At 35.6% G+C, this 21,769-nt stretch overlaps 2 protein-coding genes across 2 annotated transcripts in view; both read right to left on the minus strand.

Annotated features, from left to right (window-relative positions):
- Positions 1–21,769, minus strand: part of LOC108990529 (wall-associated receptor kinase 2-like) — a 329,567-nt gene that overhangs the window by 29,707 nt on the left and 278,091 nt on the right. The gene's annotated exons all lie outside the window — the stretch shown is intronic.
- LOC108996771 (putative wall-associated receptor kinase-like 16) lies at positions 1,926–5,893 on the minus strand. The gene is made up of 3 exons (XM_035691097.1): positions 5,104–5,893; positions 4,569–4,745; positions 1,926–3,284 (listed from the first exon to the last, which is right to left on the minus strand). Exons 1-3 carry the CDS (start codon positions 5,891–5,893, stop codon positions 2,080–2,082), a joined length of 2,172 nt encoding a protein of 723 aa, XP_035546990.1. The 3' UTR covers positions 1,926–2,079.

Consider the following 21,769-nt stretch of genomic DNA (forward strand, 5'->3'; position numbering starts at 1 on the left):
TCTTTTCTGCAGTCCCCAATATACCAAAGAACTTTCGACAAGGAGCACTAAGAGGCCAATGCTTATACCTGTACATATTAAAACATTCATTTTGACCATTTCGGTAGTTTCGAATTTCCTATTTTGTCAATCTAATTATACATCTTATTTTGTCACTAGCTCTGCCCCATGGTTGCTGGCGAGGTCGCATGAAGCTACTAGTAAGTCTTCTCCTCCATATCTCTCTCCATATCTCCCTCATACGCCTCTTCTCTCTGTCATTCTCTTGTTAGCCAATCTGGCGACGCCGTGCCACCATCGCTTGCCGCCATTGCTTGCCGTGTTGGTCCGACATAGGCAGCGGTGAACCCCTCTCTCTCTCTCGGATTCTCCCACCTCTCGTAGACCTCTCTCTGTCCCACGTCCTTCGATTCTCCCAGTTAGGGCTTCTAACGCCACCGTTCGCCACCTCGACATGCACACACCATCGAGGAACCCCCACATCTAGCTCACTTCTGTAACCTTTTCAGATCCGACATCGTCAACGCCTCCTTATCGCCACCAATATAACTCTCTCTCTCTCTCTCTCTCTCTCTCTGTGTTCCAGTGGTGGGTGTCAAGCTCTCGGCAATGACAACGAGGGAAAAAGGGTAAAGCAGAGACCTTTGGAAGAGTAGAGAGAGAACGACAAGAAAAGAAGGAAATCGTGTGGGGAGAAGACTTCACTCTCGATCGATTAGCCACAATTAAATGACAGTTTTAGTTAATGTGTGATAAATTTGACTTTGATTATTTCAGTTCTCATATCTCATAGTTATTTTTTTATTATATAACAATAAAATAATATGAAATGAATTTAATTTTACTTATTATATTCACATCAAATTTCTATATTGGATTATTCATTTATTCATTATATAATAATATTACTTTAAAAAATATTTAACTTCTTTAATTATTAATTTATTTAATTTTATTATATTTTATCGTTCTACCTATTATATGTGAATTAATAATTATATTCTAATTAAATTAATTTTATTTCATATGAAGTAGATAAGAAAGAGGAAAGAGCAATAATTGATGAAATATGTATTTAGTCTATTTATACTAATCTTCAAATTTGAAAAATATTTTAAAAGTCACTGTAGTTAAAGTCAAATTATTTGAAATTTAACTAATCCATTGTGATCATATTTTCTTTTCTAATAACTAAATATTCAATAAATTTAACTTTTAGTTAATCCATTGACAATGCAGCGTATAATGATGTGGGCATTCCATTGTGAGAACTTAGATTTTTTCAAGACCTCTTCTATGTCTTCACAGATGACACAGCCCATGTACACAATTCTTTATAATTTCGTTTTTAATCATATATATTTTTGGAAAGTAATCATAATTCTACATCTCAATTGAAAAAAAAAAATACTTTCCATTTAAAATAGAGTTGTAAAATATTTATATAAATAATTCGTGTCATTATTAATATTACAAGCCATTAATTGGTAGCTCCAAATGAAAAGAGTACGATCTTATGGGTTGTTCGTGATGAGTTGTCATTAACATCAAACGGCTGAAATTAAACTGATAGAAATAAAAAAGTTGACCGATCGAGACCCATCAATTTCTATTTCGTTCTCCTATTGTGAGCGTGAGAGGAAGAGCAGTAATGGCTCTCACAAGTCTACATTAAATGGTATTACTATTAATGCATGCCCCCATCGCCCATCTTGGGGCTGTTAGGAAATATTTTGTTTTTAAAACGAAGACAAATGGAAAGAAAGAACATGATGAAAGTATAAATTCTTTTGTCACCAAACATCTACCCATAATTCACAAATAAAAACTTAGAACACACATGATGAAAGGACGACCCAGCTCAAAGCGCATACATAATTGAGCAATACTAGACTTGCTCACTCATACATACAAAAGCTCCCAATAATACAAATTAGCAGACCATGTGAGAAAACTTTTAACATACAAAAAGATCTATATTGAGAAAACACGAACATTGCATGCAAAGAGTCCGAAATCTACCATCATCCGTTGACTTGGAGGAAGATGCTGGCTGATTGTGGTTCAAGGACTAATGGATTATCTGCCATCATCTGTTGGTTTTAGTGCTTGATTCCCCATGCTATCAATGGTACTTGTGGAAGAATAGCCAACGCCAACATCAATTCTTAAAGAGTGTGTGGATGGATGAAGAAAATACTCACTCTCTTCTGTGTTGAGATTAACTTCTTTCCTTGCCTTCTTTTCTTGAACTCTCAGTCCATCCAGCTCCACTGCCACCTCCTTCATACTAGGCCTATCATCTCCTTTAACACTTAAGCATCTTTTTGCAACATTAGCAACTTTCTTTAGTTCTTCGATATAACTTCCATTGTGAATGTTGTCATCAAGAACTTCTACTAAGCGATCATCTTTTACCATAGAAACAAAGTATGTTGCTAAATTTCTCTCACTTTCAGGCCTATCCAAGGAAATCACTTTCTTACCAGTCAGTAACTCTGCCAATACAACACCAAAACTATAGACATCACTTTTTTCTGTTAGATGACTAGTATGAAAGTATTCAGGGTCCAAGTATCCTAATGTCCCTTGCACCAAAGTAGTTAATTGTGTTTGATCAAGAGGAACGAGTCTTGAAGCTCCAAAATCTGATACTTTTGCTGTGTGGTTTTCATCCAAAAGTATATTTGCAGTTTTTACATCTCGGTGTATAATTGGCATAGAAGCTTCAGAATGTAAGTATGCAAGGGCCCCTGCACTTTCTGTTGCTATCTTAAGACGTTTGTCCCATGAGAGTAAGGAAGATCGGCTTTTATCATGAAGATGTTCAGAAAGTGTTCCATTTGTGATGAATTCATAGACTAGCATGGGCACTTCTGTTTCCAAACAACAACCTAATAGTTTAACAACATTTCTATAGTTGATTTGAGTAAGCAAAATCACCTCATTTATGAATTGCTCAATCTGACTTTGATCTCCAATTTTTGACTTTTTAATCGCAACCACTCTATTATCCAACAATATTCCTTTATATACAACGTCGTAGCCTCCTTGGCCGAGGACTCTGCTCTTGCTGTAATTGTCGGTTGCCTTCTCAAGTTCTTCAGTGCTGAAGACTTTTGCTGTCTCTGTGGATCCTGTTTGATTTGGAAGTCTTTGCTGTAACATCAGGCCACCATTTTGTTGGAACCACTTCTCTTTGAGTTTAATGAGCTTTCTTTTCTGCAGTACCCAATATACCAAAGAACTTCCCAGAAGGAGCACTAAGAGGCCACTGCTAATACCTGTACATATTAAAACATGCATTTTGACCATTTCGATAGTCTCAAATTTCTTGTTTTATCAATCCAATTGTATGTATGTCTTATTTTGTCACCCGATACAAGTACTTCGAGAAGCTTGAGAACCACATAAGTGACAATATCTTAAGATAAGTCAATTACCAAGATTTGAATTAAAGCCTAGCCAGTGGTCGGGAAACAAAAAAGGGAATAGAATTAATTATCATTTAGCTGCTGCTTCCTATATATTGCTAGCTGCATGTTGTTCCTATATATACTATGTGTCGTATCTTTCATTGATGCCGTGCTGAGACACATGATCTTGTACTCCTAGATACTCATGACGCGGTTCATTGTTAGGATGAGTACTCTAGCTGGCATGTGCATTAAGCTTCTTGTATACTTCCTTGTTAGGAACAAACTTAGAAGTTTCTATAAAAGGAACTTATAAGCTGTTTTCCTAGAAAATTTATGGCTAGCATATGTATTTATTTTTTAATTTTTTTCGGGGTCAAAGAATATTTATTTGTCGATATATAAAAGAAACGAAGGGAAAATTGTGTTATCTATTAATATTTTTTGATTAAAAGAAATGAAGGGACAAATGCTAACAAAGGGGAAAATTCCTTGAGTACTAACACTTGTTTTGCCAATAATTTTTATTTTTATTGTTTTTAAAGAAGAGGGATAGTGTCCTAATTTTATTGATTTCCTTCATGCAGAGTACTTCCAAGTTCCAATGAAGGAATACTATATACAAATTAAAGGATTGATTTGGCCAAGGTATAATCATAAAGAGCATGATCTTAATCCTTACGAGGTTATATAGACTATTGTAAATTTGGTGTTTAACATACTATTTATTACAAAAACTAAAATATCAATACTATTTTATCTAAGTTGATGTAGCAATTTTCTACATGATCAATAGTGTATTTGATGTGCGACTAAATTAAGAAGCTTATATATAAATTTAGAGTAATGCTAGATACAGTCATGGGTTGAGGATGTACCACCCACTCCTTTTGAAAAAAGAGTTTAAACATTAATACCGCATTGACTTTGGGTCGAGTTATACTTCTTACTCGAATGTGTTCTCGATTTCCCACTTTTTTCAACCAAATGATTACTGGGAAAAGAAGTAGTGATGAGGTTGGAAAGGCAAATCCTTAAATTTATGTAATTTCAAAATTAGAAGTTCAGCCAAAAATGAACAAAAAAGAGTTTAAACATTAATATAGCATGCGCTATATATATTATATTTAATTAATTCTAATACATACGTACCGAGTGCAATAGCAATAATTCTAGATTGGCTTTCTCTAGGTCTGCAACCTATGCCGGGTGGCATCCTCCCATCTCCTTCGTACCCATGTCGACAAGTACATGTGTAATTTCCATCAGTGTTGTTGCATGTTGCATTACCAGCGCAAGGTTTCTCAAGCGAATTGCACTCGTCGATATCTGAAACACAGCGATGCAGACAGCCACAAACGTCACAAGATCAATGACATTATATATATAGAAATAATAAAGATAAATATATATTTATATGTATATAATATGAGAAGTGATTTATGTTGCCTTAGGCTGTGTAAAGTCAATCTCGCGTATTCCAATTTTAAAAGAAATTGATAATTTTGAGACTCATGAAAAAATTTGATTTTTAATCGCGTGCCTAATTCCTTACAAAAAAATAAAAAATGCGAGTCTTGCATATTTTAAATTATACATATATATATATATATATATATTCAAATTACCATCTGTATACTAAATTGATGAGCCAAATTAAGGAGAAAATAAGGCTTAGCTAGATTACTTTGGCAACTGTCAGGTCCAACAGGGAGGTATGGGTTCCCTTGATAACCATCGGAGCAATTGCAACGATACCCAGGGCCGTTGCTGGAATTGTAACAATAACTATGCGTTGCCTTACATGCGTAGCTATCCTTATTTTTCTTAGCATCTTCGCATGTCTCATTCCCAACTGCCCAATCAAGCACCAGGGGTACAGTCTTTCTATTCAGTAAATTTGAGAAATCCGAGGATGAAAAGTTGTATGCTTTTTCGTCCACTATAAAGCCGTAAGCACATTCACCGATGTCAAGAGTTTTGGTGTTCTCGCTCAAGCTCCGAACACTTAGATCAAATTCGGTCGCTCCTTTCGGGATAGAAGTCTGACAACAGCCAATACCAGAGCATGTCCCGTTAACCACATCGCTGGCATTGGAGTTACAGAGTGATAAGCATCCAGTAGTGAAACCCTTTTGTTCCACAGAGCCTTGAATAAACGAATAAACGCCACAACCCACGGCAGTAATCTTGTTCCTCTTATTTGAGATGCGAAAATTTGACAGCTTGAACAAGGCAGAGTTGCCACTGTAGTTGACACTTATGCTAATAATAGGCTCCCCGCCATCGGAGATGCATCTTGAGTAAGGATTCCCTGAAGAGCATGGTATAGCAGGCATAGGAGGGTTGGTGGGTTGCGTTCTGTAGTCTTGTTTTTGGTTGCCGCCCTTTCTGATCTCGAGTTCTTTACAAAGACTGGCTACGGGGTTTGAGACTCGCAGTTCCCCATCCAATACTGATATGTCCTCAACAAACATATCAGGGCCCAGAGATGGTTTTGGCCCATGTATTATTGTGTTGTTACAAGTGATGAGAAATGTTGAGTCAAGCTAACAACCCTCGCTTGTTCCAAATGGGTAGGGGATTTCAACACTTCCACATCTACGGTCACATTCTGAATTGGGTTTAGATGCTACTGACGCTACTAAAATCATCAACACGATCAGTTCCCCAAGTACTAGCAGAGGTTGCAAAAGCTTTCCATTGAAGGCCATGGTTTTCCTTCAATTCGCGTGCTTTCTTAAAAATTCAATACTTGTGCTGCTGGCAGTGTCGAATAATTAGAAAAAATACAGGCCGTATGGAGTCAAGCCAAAAAAAAAAAAAAAACAACAGAGAAGCGTAAAAGATAAAACAACCAACAATCTTGCTCGTTTAAGAAGAATGATACAATGAAAAACAGGCACAGTCGTAGCAGCAGACTAACTACATAAACATTCAAATATCATAGGCCAGACTTGTGGTACATCAAACACAGAGAACGGAACCTGGCAAAGATTACAAGGGACAGTACTGTTCTAAATAGATGACATTTAAAAAACTTTAGATTATCTGTCTCCTTAATTAACGACAGCATCCACTCTATATCATCCTCACGTACATCTCTCTAATCTTGAGCAACTATTTAATTATAATATTAGCCACTTAATTAGATCCTCAGCTGTCTCGCCGGCCTTCATTCCCTAGCTCTACGTACATCTCACATATGCATGCTTGAACTTCAAACAATCCGTTCTCCTTTAATTTAGAATAAGCTGTAAAATAAAGCTTAATTATAAAGTTTTCATTTTTCTCCCTCTCAGGCTCTCAGTGACTCATGTAACAGACATCGATCTCAAAGCCATTACATTTTTTTTAGAAAACGGCCTATTTATAAGCCTTATTTTTTACACCTCCGCACACCACATGTAAAAACATTTCAGTGCATGCACCAGCTATGCTAATTACAAATGATTGGTGTTTTGAATTTTTAAGTTATAATGGATCTCACTATAAGTAAGTACTGATGTGTTAACACACCAAATTATATATAGCAAATCTTTTTTTTTAAGGTGAAGCTAGCCAATACATTTAGACTCCAATTATAGAATGCTTTATCCTTTCAATTAAATTATCAATAATAAAAACTATATGCATGCGTTTAATTATAAAAAAGGGGCAAATAATGCTCACATCGAATTTCAAGTACATGCAGTTAAGACTCGTAGAAGAAGTCTTTCTTCTTTTCTAATAAGTCTCCCACTAGCAGTACGTACTATATATGATTTTTAAGATTTCCAAAAGTTTAATGTTCAATTTTTACGTAGGACACATAGATCATGTAATCAGTGAGCCAATGATATACAACTGGAAAAATCTATCTTCCTGCATGCCCCATGTTGATCAGACGTAAGATGATGATCAGATATATATAGCTGTCCTTGTTGGACTAACAATATTAATTAAGGAAGGGTGTCTATTAAAAATAAATAATTATTAATTCAAGCAAAAAACGAATGAATATCATGAGTCTATATATATTCAAAAGTACGTAAAAGTAAAGAGTCTTTGGATCCTTCTTGTTGGCCAAGTCGACGTTGTTGTAAAATCAAACCTCCATTCTGTTGATAATTTTTCGTTTCTTCAGTGCAAAGTACAGCTAGCCAAGTGCTAAACACAAGCATAGAAATAAAGCCGACTCCAGCACCTGCATTTAAAAGGCTGATCAAAGCGCCATGCATTTTTCATTTTAACCACGCCACTCGAACAATAAAAAGGTATAAAATAATTTCAAACTTATTGCTGTGTTAATTATGCCAAAGAAGTTTAAGGAACAAAAACGACTAAAGCGAAGGGCTGTTTCAAAAGAAATGTTTATATTAAAAGATTTAGATGTTTATGTTTTTACTTGAAAAACTATATATAACTAGAACGCTATATTTTCAAAACATCTTAGTCATAAAGCTTTAACTGTCTACAATGGTCATTGAAGTGGGCGTAATTAATTAAGTACTCTAACCACGAATATATAATAGCAGTCATTCATTCCGGAAGAATGAGCAAGTATCTGTGATGTCCAGCTGGAATATTAAGAAAAACATTAGGCATACATGCATGCATGTGACATCCAGGTATATTAATTATATCAAAACTAGTTACAATATATAAGCTTTCCATGAGTATATTTATTATAAAGTAATGGCTCTCATAATATTTTTCAGGTGAAATCTCAAATCCAACCGTTCAGAAATTTGGAAAGATGATCAGAAAGATATATAGAAAGAAGTAGAAATTTGAAGGAAACCATGCATCATGTGGAAAAAGGAAAAAAGAAAAAACGCAAAACGCAAATAATTATCTTGACCCCACATGAGCTTTATGCTCTTTTATTCAAAAGAAAAGTAGGATGAACGAAAACAATGTTTTTAACTTTGGATAAGCAAAATATTTCCTAATCCCATCATTGTGGAATTACCAATTTAAGCAATGAATTTGCACTAAATTGGGAACTTAATGAGAGCATCGATCCACTCTATATCATCCTCACATCTCTCTGATCTTGAGCATCTATTTAATTTTATAATATATATTAGCCACTTAGATCCTCAGCTATCTCGCCGGCCTTCATTCCCTGATCTACGTACGTCTCATATGCATGCAAGAACTTTAAACAATCCGTTCTCCTTTAATTCAGAGTAAGTAAATTACACCTTAATTATGAAGTTTTCCTTTTCTTTCTCTTAGTCACTGTAACAGAAAGATCATTTTAAAGCAATTATATTTTTTTAGAAAATCTTTTTATAAACTTTATTTTTTACACGCCCAGCGGATCCCACTATAAGTACTCATGTGCTAATACACCAGCTTATATTGTATAACAAAACCTTCCTAATTTTAAGGTGAAGATAGGCAATACATTTATACTCCAATTGTGGAATGTTAATTTATCTTTTATGTATCAAATCATCAAAACTAAAAAATATAGATACTCATATCAAATTTCAACCCGCGTTGAGATTAATACAAAAAATGTGAGTTGTACAATATGACGTACGGTCAAATCATAGCAAGATATTTACATTATAAGTTTTTTTTTTTTTTTTTAGTTTGAAATACAATGTATCAGTATTAATGATTTAGAGTAAAAAGTATAAAACTTCTAGTATATGTCAAATATGCGAAACAAATATTTCTGGTGTGGAAAAAGAGAAAATAAAAACGAAAACAGGGTACGTACAAAAGGAAACAGGGTATCGAAAAGGAAACACAGGTGGAATAAATTAACGCGCGCAAATAAGTTTGATCGATCCCATGCATAGGTCTACGTACAAGAGTACGTAGCAAAACAAACAAACAAAAATTCAAGCAAATGATCTGACATACGATATCCTATCTAAAGATAAAAGTAGAAAAAAAAATGAATGGGTGAAACTCGTAAAACAAGTCTTTCTTTTCTTTTCTGAGAAGTCTCCCACTAGCGTTACTACTATGGTCTTTAAGATTTCTAAACTCTTTATGTTCAAGTAGGACATGATATAGATGTAATCAGTGAGCCAATCATCCGACCGGAAAAAAAGGATAAAATCTTTATCAATGACTAAAAGTCTCTCTTCCTGCATGCCCCATGCATGTTGATCAAACGTAGAAAGATAGTCAGATATAGATGTCTTTGTTGGACTAACAATATTAATTAACGAAGGGTGTCTATTAAAAATAAATAATTATTGGAGCGAAAGTATGTTATTTGGACATGTCGTGCAACACATGATGAATATATAACCTCTGCTTTCGGCACGCTTATAATACTCATTAAGTCTAACAGTAACCTTTAAAAAATGAGTAATACTATTCATCATTCAAATTCTCATCATCCCCTCATCATCTTATGATGTGGCATTAAATGATTGTATACTATTTATTATATTTCACTTGTAAAACTATCATTTAATATTACATCATGCATGAGATGATGATAGAAAAAAAATGATGAATAGATTTTTTCTTAAAAAATTAGGGGTTTTATGTTTTAGTTTGATTGTTTGAAATTAATACACTACAGCATAACCCATTGTTTGGGTTGAAAATTTTCGTACCGGAAAGGGGATTTTTCATTTTCTGGGATCAAATGTTTTCACCCCAAAAGTCCATCCCAAAAGACTTTTTGGGACGGAAAAATGTGTTTTCCTCTCAAAAAATATTTTTTGCAACGAAATTTGTCCTACCTGTTTAAAGACTATTCGAACAGGTAATATATTTCGAGATGACATTATTTTGTCCCAAAATCCTATTCGAACATCCGAGTCGCATTCGAATTGCAAATGATTGGTGTTTTGAATTTTTAAGTTATAATAGATATCACTATAAGTGATGTGCTAACATACCAAATTATATATAGCAAATCTTTTTTTTAAGGTGAAACTAGCTAGCCGATACATTTATACTCCAATTATAGAATGCTTTATCCTTTATGAATCAAATTATCAAAAACTATGCGTTTAATTATAAAAAAGGAGCAAATAATGCTCACATCGAATGTCAAGTACATGATGCAGTTAAGATTGATAGAAAACTGTGAGATGTACAATATTAATTTAGTACTGGCGGTCAGATCTAAGCAAGAAATTTACATTATACGTTTTTTATATGTAGTTTCAAATACATGAATATATCTTGTCAAAAAAAAAATACATGAATATATCAATATATAATTTTAGTACTGGCGGTCAGATCAATATTAATTAGTTTTTTTTTATATATCTAGTACTATTTAAAATATACAAAACAAATATTCCTGGCGTGGAAAAAGAGGAAAAAAAAAAACGAAAACAGGGAAATTATGCAAACACATGCATGCAGGTGGAATAAAAGGCAAATTCAAGCAATTGGTCAGACAAAAGATATCCTATCTAAAGGTAAAAGTCGCAAATAAATGAAAGCATCATGTTTATGACTGGCAAAGCATGCGCAAAAGATTCCCACCATCATGCAGGAATGACTCGTAAAAGAAGTCTTTCTTTTCTTTTCTAAAGAGGTCTCCCACCGGCAGTACGTACTATATATCGCTTTCAAGATTTCCAAAAGTTTTGAACAGTAAGATGATGATCAGTGAGCCAATGATACAACTAGAAAATCTATCTTCCTGCATGCCCCATGTTGATCAGACGTAAGATGCTGATCAGATATATATAGCTAGCTGTCCTTGTTGGGCTAACAATTAATTAAGGAAGGGTGTCTATTGAAAATAAATAATTATTAATTCAAGCGAAAAACGAATGAATATCATGAGTCTAAATATATATATATATATATATAGCCAATCAAATAGAAGAAGGTAGCAATCTTGATGCTGGGACAGAGAATGAACATCTACACATCATTTGAGGAAAATGAAAACTTTGGAAGACTGTGGGAGGATGCACAACGAGAACTATACGATTGGTGCACCAGTCATAGGAAGTTGTCTTTTATGGTGAGGTTGCTCCATATTAAGTCTATATGTCATATTTTTGCAAAGGACATCGACATGTTTCTTGAATTATTTAAAGAGGCTCTCACAAATTATAACGTGGTATCTCGTAACTTTTATGAAGCAAAGCAATTGAAGCGATGCTAGGGTTTGATTATAATATCATTCAAGTACGTAAGAATGATTATGTTCTCTTCTTATAGCAATATGCAGAATTTGATTTATGTCCAGTATGACATGAGTCAAAATGGACATCCAATAAGCATAATATACCCCAAAAAGTGCTAAGACATTTTTTGTTAATTTCTCGATTTCAAAGATTGTTTAGGTCCTGGTTGACTGCAAAAGATATATCTTGACATCACATAGAAAGAGTCCAATGTGACGCCCTAACTCTCACGTACAGAAACTCGAGAATCGTGACGTCGAGATGATAACAACACGGTCACGCATCCGAACGATAAGTGCCAAGTGTGTACATGCAACAGTGTACAACAAAAACAAAGCAGCGGATAATTTAAATAAGTCGACTAAGTACCAGAATTGTTTAATACAAATTCACTTAAACCAAAACGTTTTAAAAAGTAATACAGATATCCCATAAAAACATAATAATTCCAAAATACATGATTCAATAAGCGGGAAACAAATCTCAAAAACGAGTGAGTGGTCCCAAATCACTCCTCTGACGGAGCCAAATCCTTTGGCTCAACATCAACATCATCTACATCAAAATCTGCGATACCATAAAACGATAATGCAGGTAAGTAATAATTCAAACAACCCACGAGATAAAAATGCATTAATACAACCAACAATTATGCATGCATATGATAAAATATGCATTAGCCCTAAAATATCATTTTTCTCGAAAATGAATATTTTCCAACATACGCCAAAACATTCCATTAAAACATTTTCCACCATTTTCCCAAAAAATGACCCAAAACAATAATCTATCATTTTCTCAGAAAATGAATGACATAAAATCTTTTTATCCAACACACGCCATTTTCCCAAAAAAATAGCTCATTAATTCATTTTTTTACCGTATGCACCATCATCTCCCCTAGGGACCATCTGCACACCCTGGCTCCCTTCATCATACCAAGGGTAACGACCATGCGAGTGACTTCGTAACGAGCGAGGCCCAGTTTCGCGCCCAGGTCGTTCGTGGCCAAGCATCCTCTAGCCCCCTCCAGCAAGAGGGGCCACAGAGTCGGCACGAGAGCGTTACCGTCTCGTCCGATCCCGTTGTCGCCCAGCGACAACCTAGAAGACGTTACTCAGTATATTCCGCTCCCGAGTGACTAGAGGAGCTCCACCGAGATAACGCCCAATCTCTGCTTGGGGTCATGATACACACGCACCCAAAAACCATTTCATACATGAAAGCTCAGTTTTTCAAATATACACATGAACATGTATGCAATTATGCGAAAATCCAGTTTTCATTTACAAACATGAACATGCATGCAATTATGAAATGTATATGACATGACACAAATATCCAACGACCAACAAATCCCAGCATAATCCAATCACACAAACAACTCCATTCTCCAATGCAACTGACCCCTTTATTCCTCGAACTTAATCCGGCACAACCAAACTAGTTCACAATAAATATGAGTTAGCGCAAAAATATAATTAAATCTCAAAATTTATTTGGAAATATACTTACAGTACTATAATATAATTTTTCAAAGATCACAGAGGTGCTAGAAGTGGCGACACAACAATGTAATAGTTAAAAATGTACAAGGGCCATGGGTCTCAAAAACTCAACTTTTGAACGGTGATAAACGAAGACTTAAGATTACAAAGGAATAGCTTATGGGTGTTAGTGAAGCTAATGGTGGTGGTGGTTGGCCGTGGGTGGCGGCGTGGATGGTAGGTGAAGTCCAAAAAACTCAAATCGGAAATAGAGATGGATGGGCTACACAGGTAGGATATCAGAGTTGAGGAAGGGTGGCTTAGGTAGCTGGGGGGCCGATAGTGGTGTGGTGAAAAGATGGTGGCCAATGGTGGCGCGACGGCGGCGCGCAAGCTTAAGGATGTCTCGGATTGGAGCTGCGCGTGTGAGCTGATGGCTGTGATGGAGGAGTTGAAAACGGAGGGGTGAGGTTGCCGGCTGGTGGGAAGAAGAATGGGAGGGGTGGTGATGGTAATGGGCGGCGCACGACAACGCTGTGGGTGGAAGAATAAAACGAACGGGGGAGAGGAGAGAGCTTTGCTCATGGGAGGAAGAGCTGGGGAGAAAGAAAGAAGAAAAAGAGAAAAGGGAAAAAGAAAAAAAGAAAAAGAAAAAGGAAGGAAAAGAAATGAGATACAGTCTTTCAACTCGAGGTCTCGAAACTGATCCAATGAAAATGATTTCAAAACGACAATTTAAATAAACTAATTTAAACACAATGACTAAATAAAGATAAAATAACTAAATCCAACAATAAACTAATTTTAAAATAAAGAGAACTTTAAATAATGAACAATAATTAATAACAAGAAAACACATTGAATTAACAGTTAAAAAAATGTTAAAATAATACCACGTAAATCATCTAAAATTTAAAATAAGAAAGCTCATAATCCTAAGAGATGCAATAATTACATGGTCAAAATACACGTAAATACAAGGTATCACATCCTCCCCCTTAAATATAGTTTCATCCTCGAAATTGGCAACGTCAAATATTAAAACTAAGAGAGGGATAAGATTCGATAAAGAGCAAACTTAAGAAACATACTGCTAGGGTCAACCAAATAAATACAGATATTGTTCCCTCATGTCGGCCTCTCTCTCCTAAGAGAAATCTTGAGTCAACGGATCAACCCATGACACTTTCACCAAAGGTATCGTCTTGGACCTTAACCTTTACTCTTTCCAATCCAGAATTTGTGTCAGGGCAACTTCATAAGTAAGGTTAGGCTGAAGTTGTTGAATGTGTTCTGGGTCGACAAAACGTGGTTCTTGTTGTCCAAAACTCTTATTCAATGACGACACATGGAATACGTCGTAAACTTCCCCAAAATAGTTCAGCAATGCAACTCTATAAGCAACAAGCCCAACTAGGGGTGGGCAGCGGGGCCCCGCCCCCGCCCCCGCTGCCCCGACCCCTTTCCGCCCCGCACCCGTGCGGCGGGGCGAACCACCCCGTCCGCCAGATGCGGGGGTGGGGTCACCCCCTAAATTGGAACCCCTAAATTAATTTAGGGCTCAATGTATAAATAGGAAATTGCATGCCATTAAATCTGAAAATTAACTTTGTGTGTGTATATATTATCCTCTAATACCCTATTCTAGACTAGTAATGCTAGATATAATTTATACAAGTATACTAAGGATTTTCTTTAAAAAAAATGAGATTCATCATTAAAAAAAAATATTATTCTTGTAAGTTTCACATTTACTAATCAAGTTTTTTCTTTAAAAAAAAAATACACAAGACTTATCTACTCTAAATATCATTTTTCAACCCATCATAATACTACATTTTAAAAATTATTTGATGTTATATTAAGAGATGAAGATTTAAAAAAAATAAATAAATAAATAAAAAGATGTCATTTCTTCGTTAATATTTTTTAATTTGTTGGATATGGACTTTTCTACCTTACTTAAATAAAGGAAACATTCATATTTTATTTCCTCATGTAGTGTATTTGTAATATACTTTATTAACAACATACAGTGTATTTGTTGTTAATATACTTTATTACATTTATAACCAAGTGATAGTGTGATACTTTTTTTTATTCTACTTTTCTTTTATGTTCATTATATAGTTGTTATGTTTTCTATTATTTCAGATTTCTTGTTTGCTTTAGTTCATGTATATGCCAGCGGATTCGAGTGCGAGCTCGCTTTTTCAGGCCGAGGGCACCCCTACCCCTACCCCTACACCTACACCTACCCCTCCTACTCATACCCCTACCCCTAGCCTTACGGCACCTTGCCCCGCCCCCAAGCCCAGCAAGAAACCTGCTTCAATAGTTTGGAGTCATTTCACCAAACTAGAGGGTGGTGACTCAAGTAACCCCCAAGCCAAGTGTAACCATTGTGGGAAAATTTATGGATGCCACTATAGGAAACATGGCACCTCACAATTAAAGGTGCACTTAGAAGAGCAATGCAAAAAAAGTCCAATATTAAGATCATTACAAGATAAAAGCCAATTTAGACTCGAAGTTGGACTTCAAAAAATGGCGGATGGGACTAGTGGGGGTGCAAGTTTGAGGGGGTATACTAAGTATGATCCCGATGAGTGTAGAAGACATGTAGCTCGTATGGTCATAATGGACGAGCTACCTTTTCAAATTATAGACGGGAAAGGGTTCCAAGCGTATTCTCACTACTTGGAACCAAGGTTTAATATTCCCTCTCGCCACACGGTGGCAAAGGATGTAAAAAAGTATTTTTACATTGAAAATGAGAAGTTGAGGGGTCAATTGGCGGATCAATTTGTTTGTCTCACCACTGACACTTGGACATCGATCCAAAATTTTAACTATATGTCTTTGACTGTGCATTTTATTGATTGCCATTGGACATTACACAAGAAAATTATAAAATTTTGTAAAATCACCGATCATAAGGGTGAGACATTTGGGAAGGCCTTGGAGGCTTCAATAAAAGAGTGGGGTTTGAGCCGAGTTGTTACAGTCACAGTCGATAATGCCTCGTCTAACGATGTTGCATTTGGACATTTGAAAACTTATCTTAGAGAGGCAAATAAGACACTTATGGGTGATGAGTGTCTGCATGTGAAATGTGCGGCACATATTCTGAATTTGATTGTCAGTGATGGTTTGAGAGATCTTCATGACTCGATTGCTCGGGTTAGGACTGCCGTGAGATGGGTGAGATCTTCTCCTTCAAGGTTGGAGAAATTCAAGGTTGCTGCGAGATCTGCGGGTCTAACATCTAAGAAGGGCCTTTGTACTGATATGCCTACACGATGGAACTCAACATTTCTGATGTTGGAGGCGGCCCAAGAATATAGGCTGGCATTTGCATTATTGGGTGAAGAAGACATCCAATATGTAAAATATTTTGATGATCACGGGGAATTGGGGAAACCCGTAGCTGATGATTGGGAAATTGTAACTATTTTTGTAGAGTTTTTTAGGCTTTTTTACGATGTCACCACGAGGCTATCCGGAACTTTGTACCCTACATCCAATGTTGTATGCCAGCAAATATGTAGGGTAAAAGAAGAATTAGATGACATGGTCGCTGGTGGTCACATTAGGCTGCGGGAGATGGCATTGATTATGAGGTCAAAGTACGACAAGTATTGGGGAGATTTAACTAGGGCTAATATTTTGTTATATGTAGCTGTCGTCTTTGACCCGAGGTATAAGTTGGATGGCATGATATTTGGATTGGGCCTTGCATACGGGCAAGTATGGGCAGAACTTATTGCAGCAAGGGTTCGGGAAACCCTTACTAGATTATTTGATGAGTTTTCCACCCTGCGGGGTGGTAATATTGCGGCACCTACATCTACCCCCTCAGCCTCAGGCTCACAGTTTCCTGAAGTCAAGAGTGGGAAAAGGCGTAGATTGGAGTGGGGTGAGAGGTATGAGCATACCCCCTTCCTCCAGACTTCTGTAGAGGCTCAGTCAGAGATAGACAGATACTTAGCAGCAGAGATTCTACCATTTTCACGAGATTTCGATATATTAAGTTGGTGGAAGGTGAATGCTGTGAAGTATCCCATCCTTGGAGAGATAGCCCGCACACTTTTGGCCATCCCTGTTAGCACAGTAGCCTCAGAGTCGGCCTTTAGCACCGGAGGACGTGTATTAGATTCATTTCGGAGTTCATTAGCTCCTGCCACTGTGGAGGCTTTGATTTGCACGCAGAATTGGATCAAGGGAACTCCAATTCATGTTCCGGATGTTCTTGAGTATGAGGAGGCCGACGTCGAGGAGGAGGGTGATGATCAGTCTGGATCTGGTATTTATTCTAATTTCTTATTTTCATTTATTTATTTTCATTTAATTGGTATTCATTAATTTCATTTCAAATTTAATACTTATAGTGATACATGAGACGGCGTCTACGGCTACCTCCGATGCAGTATGACTTTTGTATTGGACTTACCATTGCCATGGTTTGCATAATTTCTCCCCTAATTGTTTTTTGCATTTAAAACTTTGTTTCGTTTTTATAACTTTTTAATTCTAATTTGTTTTATTTTTAACTTATTAATATTTCAGGTTTTTTGACTTATTAACTTTTATTTTTAACTTATTGATTTTCAGTCTCACAGCAATCGACATTCGACACAACTCAGTGAACTCACAACCATGGCTCCACCCCAAAATCAATTTTCTTAATTTACAATTATTGTAATGTTGCTACAATAGTTAATTATACAATTTGTAATATTTATTTTTTTTAGAAGAGTTTGTAATAGTGTAATAGTTTATTTGTTCTCTTAATTTGTATAATTGTAAACTATTTATTTTAGCATAGTGTCTTACTGCCTTAGTGATGAATATTACTTAATTATTTAATAGTTAAAACTTAATATCTACTTATAAAAAAAAATTATTTCTTTTCTGTTTTTAAATTTATATTTTTTTTAATTTAAATAATGGGCCCAAAGTGGCCCAAAACGAATTCTATGGGCGGGGGCGGGGTCCTGGGAAAAAAATCCCACCCTCGCATATGCGGGGGCGAGGGGAGGGGGAGGGGTGGCCCCGTCCCGTAGGGGGCGGGTATCACCCCTAAGCTCAACCTTCTCCACAATCTAAAAAGGGCAAACATTACTCGGACTAAACTTTCCATTCTTACCAAAGCTCTTAACGCCTTTCATAGGAGAGACTTTGAGGTAAACCCGATCACCTTCCTCAAAGGATAAGTCTCTTCTCCTCGTATCTGCATTACTCTTATGACGACTTTGTGCTTCCGCCATTTTAGTTCTTATAACCCGAACTTGATCTTTCATTTTTTGAATTATCTCAGGTCCAATTAATCTACTCTTGCCAACTTTACCCCAACACAAAGGTGATCTACATTTTCTTCCATACAAAGTTTCATACGGGGCCATCTGAATGGAGGCATAGAAACTGTTATTATAAGTAAACTCTATTAGCGGTAGATGATTTTTCCAACTCCCTAGAAATTCCATGACACAAGCCCACAACATATCCTTAAGAGTCGTGGTGGCCACAACATATCAAAGTTTTTGGTCCTACTGTGGTGGCCACGTAAAATTTCGACCACCATGACTCGTGGAAGATGGACCTCTACGACCAGTACTTGACAAAGGAGTTCTCAAATTCAAGTGGAAGATGGGCTTGTGAGTTAATTTTTTCTTTTATCTACTTTTTCTTCTCTTTTATGGCGGAGTTCTCAAATTCAAGTTAATAATAATGAAGTCCTAAAGTCAAATAAAAGATGAGGTTTTTGTCTGACAATATATAAGAGAAAATAATATTGGCAAAAAATTCGGACCATGCCAAGTCTTGAGAAATTAAGATTGAACACTACAAGTAAGGCCAATGATATTAACTATTAAAGTTGTAATCATTACAAGAAAAATGCTCGTTGTTACCGATTATTTTACGTGAAAATGATTTTTTTTGTCAAAATATATCTATTTTAGTCGCAATTAGTCATTTTTGTCGCGTATAATTTGTTACAAATAATCATTTTTCTTGTAGTGTATATATATATAATTAATATTACTTTAATGACTAGTAGTTATTAGATAGTTTAGAAATACGAATGAAGTGTTTGATAGCGCCAGGCCCTATAACTAACTTTTTGTTCACACCTTTTCTATATATACGAAGTTGATTTTTAATTAAGTTTAGTAGCCAATACATCTAGACACTAGTTGGCTAAGTTATAAATTAAACCTAGTTTTCTTTGTTTTTTTTTCGTACTTTACTTAATTTCCATGTTTGGGAAAAAATAACATTTTATTAAGACAAGTCAACTTGATAAGCTTTGACATATTACTGCTCCAGCTTTAAATTATAATTTAAAGAAATCAAATATTTTTCAGCGCTCAAATGTAATAGGTCATACATATCAAAGTGTTCACTTTACAATAGATTCTCAGATAACTCTGTTTCGAGAACTATAGTGCCAGGATGTGTACTCATGAAGGGGGAGAGATAGACAAATGAGATGTAAACAGCCGAGGTATTTTTCCTTTCGATAACTATAAAAAATGCATGTACGCTTCCACAAAAAAAAAAAAAAAAAAAAAAAAAGCTATCAAGCCAAAAAGACCGGTATATGGGAATAAAAATAGATATTTGCTGACATGCCCTTATGTTTCATCTTCCTGCTTTTACAAAGAGAATTGAGGGACACGTGGCAACAATCTTGGGTCCACACAAGCAACTACAACTATGAAAACTAGGGAATGCTAAAGTTCCATGAAATCCATGTTTGATAACAATTAACTTGGAAAATATTTTAAAATTCTAAAAAACATAATACAGAAAAAGTTTCTTATGATAGTTCGAGTAGTTAATGTTAGTATTTTTAATAATAACATTTATTTCTGTTAGTTTTAGTAGCCGTTTGTTAATAGGCTTGTTTTCATTGAGCCGTTTGTTATCGCCTTTAGTTTACTTTATTATTTTTTTTTATTGTTTTTTATGGTTAAGCCCTCACTTTATTGTTTTTTATCTCATTACATCCTGGATGTTGGCTCCTTTATTCTTTTTCCGTAATGTTCATTACATCTAGAGCCTTTCTTTGTCCGGATTATATATATTTGTTTGGTCTTTGGGTACGTGGGTGGCATATACTTGAGAAAAAGTGAGATAAGAAAAATAAGCTTAGTGAATATATATTTTTTAGAGTATTTTCAGATAAAAGAAATGTATTTTTTTGGTGGAGCTTTGAGCTCGACCACTTGTGCAAAATTGGACTGTTATATCCTAGAGGAGTCAAGTCAAGAAAAATTTTGCTGCATCGATTAATTTGAATCTTTGTATACCGCAGAGGGCTTGAATCTCCTTAAAGAGCGATATTTTCGTACCTCAGTCTAAACTGGTTTCGTTTGAATGTTAATTTCATTATAATTTTTATTATATTATTGTATATTTCACTATCAGTTAAAAAATGTAAAATTAAGAGCACTTATGAGTGATTATTGATTTATTGATTTATGAGTGATTACTAAAACACAATTCAATACAAGTGTAACCACTCGCTTCAAAATAAGGAATTCAAAATACCAAAACAAATTGAACTATTAACAGCACCTTCTAAACATTACCAAGATAATAGAAATCTATATTGTGATTACTTAAAATCCATTGATTACCTAAAGGTGCATATGCAGTAAACGGCAAAAAATAAGAGAGAAATGATTCATTTCACAAAACCTATGCAAGTATTTTGTAGATCTAAATTATAGGTCTCTGAAAGAAGAACAAAGTTGCCAAGCCTGAGGAAAGGCATTGTCCAGAGGTCAAATTCTCCAGACCAAATAACTACCAATAATCCAATTCAAGAAAAGCTTTAAACTTACTTTCCCTCGTACACTAAAGCGTGAGCTCCCTCTCCATTTGAGCAATCCCTCCCAGTTGGGTCCGTCTTTAGCCATTATTACTACAACCCAAAATCATTTATGAACAAAACTTTCTATTTCCATATTTCAAGATTCTCTAATTCGCAGCAACAACAAAACTAAATTTACTTATTTAAACCCAAACACTACAAGAAATAAGGCTTTTTGCGGCGATTTTATGACTGTTGGAAATAAAATCGCCGCATAAAGCCTTTAATTGCGGCGATTTTTAAATCGTCAGGAGCTTTTTAGATAAAATTTTAAAACCGGTCTTTTACGGCGATTTTTTAACTTTTTGAAGCGAACATATTCGACTCAAAACCTAATATGGTCATTTGCAGCGATTTTTCACTTTTTATGGCGAAACAAATCGCCAGCATATTAAAAATCTTGTTACGACAATTTTTAAATCTTTGCGATTGCAAAAGTGACCTTTTGCAGCGATTTTTAACCATTAATTTCGTCGCAAATATTAATTAGGCTTTTGCAGCGATTTTAAAAGTGTTGCAAAAAAGAATGTAAATACTTGTGGATCAAAATGGAGATCAGAATTTCAACATCACTTTTTGTGACGACTTAACTACCTGTAGCGGCAATTTTTGTCGCCGCAATAAGATTTGTTAACTGTAGCGGCATTATAGTTTCGTCGATTAGAGGTTTCGCTGCAATTGAACCTATTTGCGGCAACCATTATCGCTGTTAAAAGTAACTGAGGCAATTAAACCGTATTAGCGGCGAATGAAAGGCGCCGCAAAAGATAATAAAATTTAAAACCCGCGCCCTGCCCTTTCCCCTCATTTCTTTCCCTCCAGCCCTAGCCTCTCCCTCGCCCCCCTCCCCCCTCTCTCTCCCCAATCCCT

This window comes from Juglans regia, chromosome 6 (genome assembly GCF_001411555.2).
Source record: "Juglans regia cultivar Chandler chromosome 6, Walnut 2.0, whole genome shotgun sequence".
Lineage (NCBI taxonomy): Eukaryota > Viridiplantae > Streptophyta > Magnoliopsida > Fagales > Juglandaceae > Juglans > Juglans regia.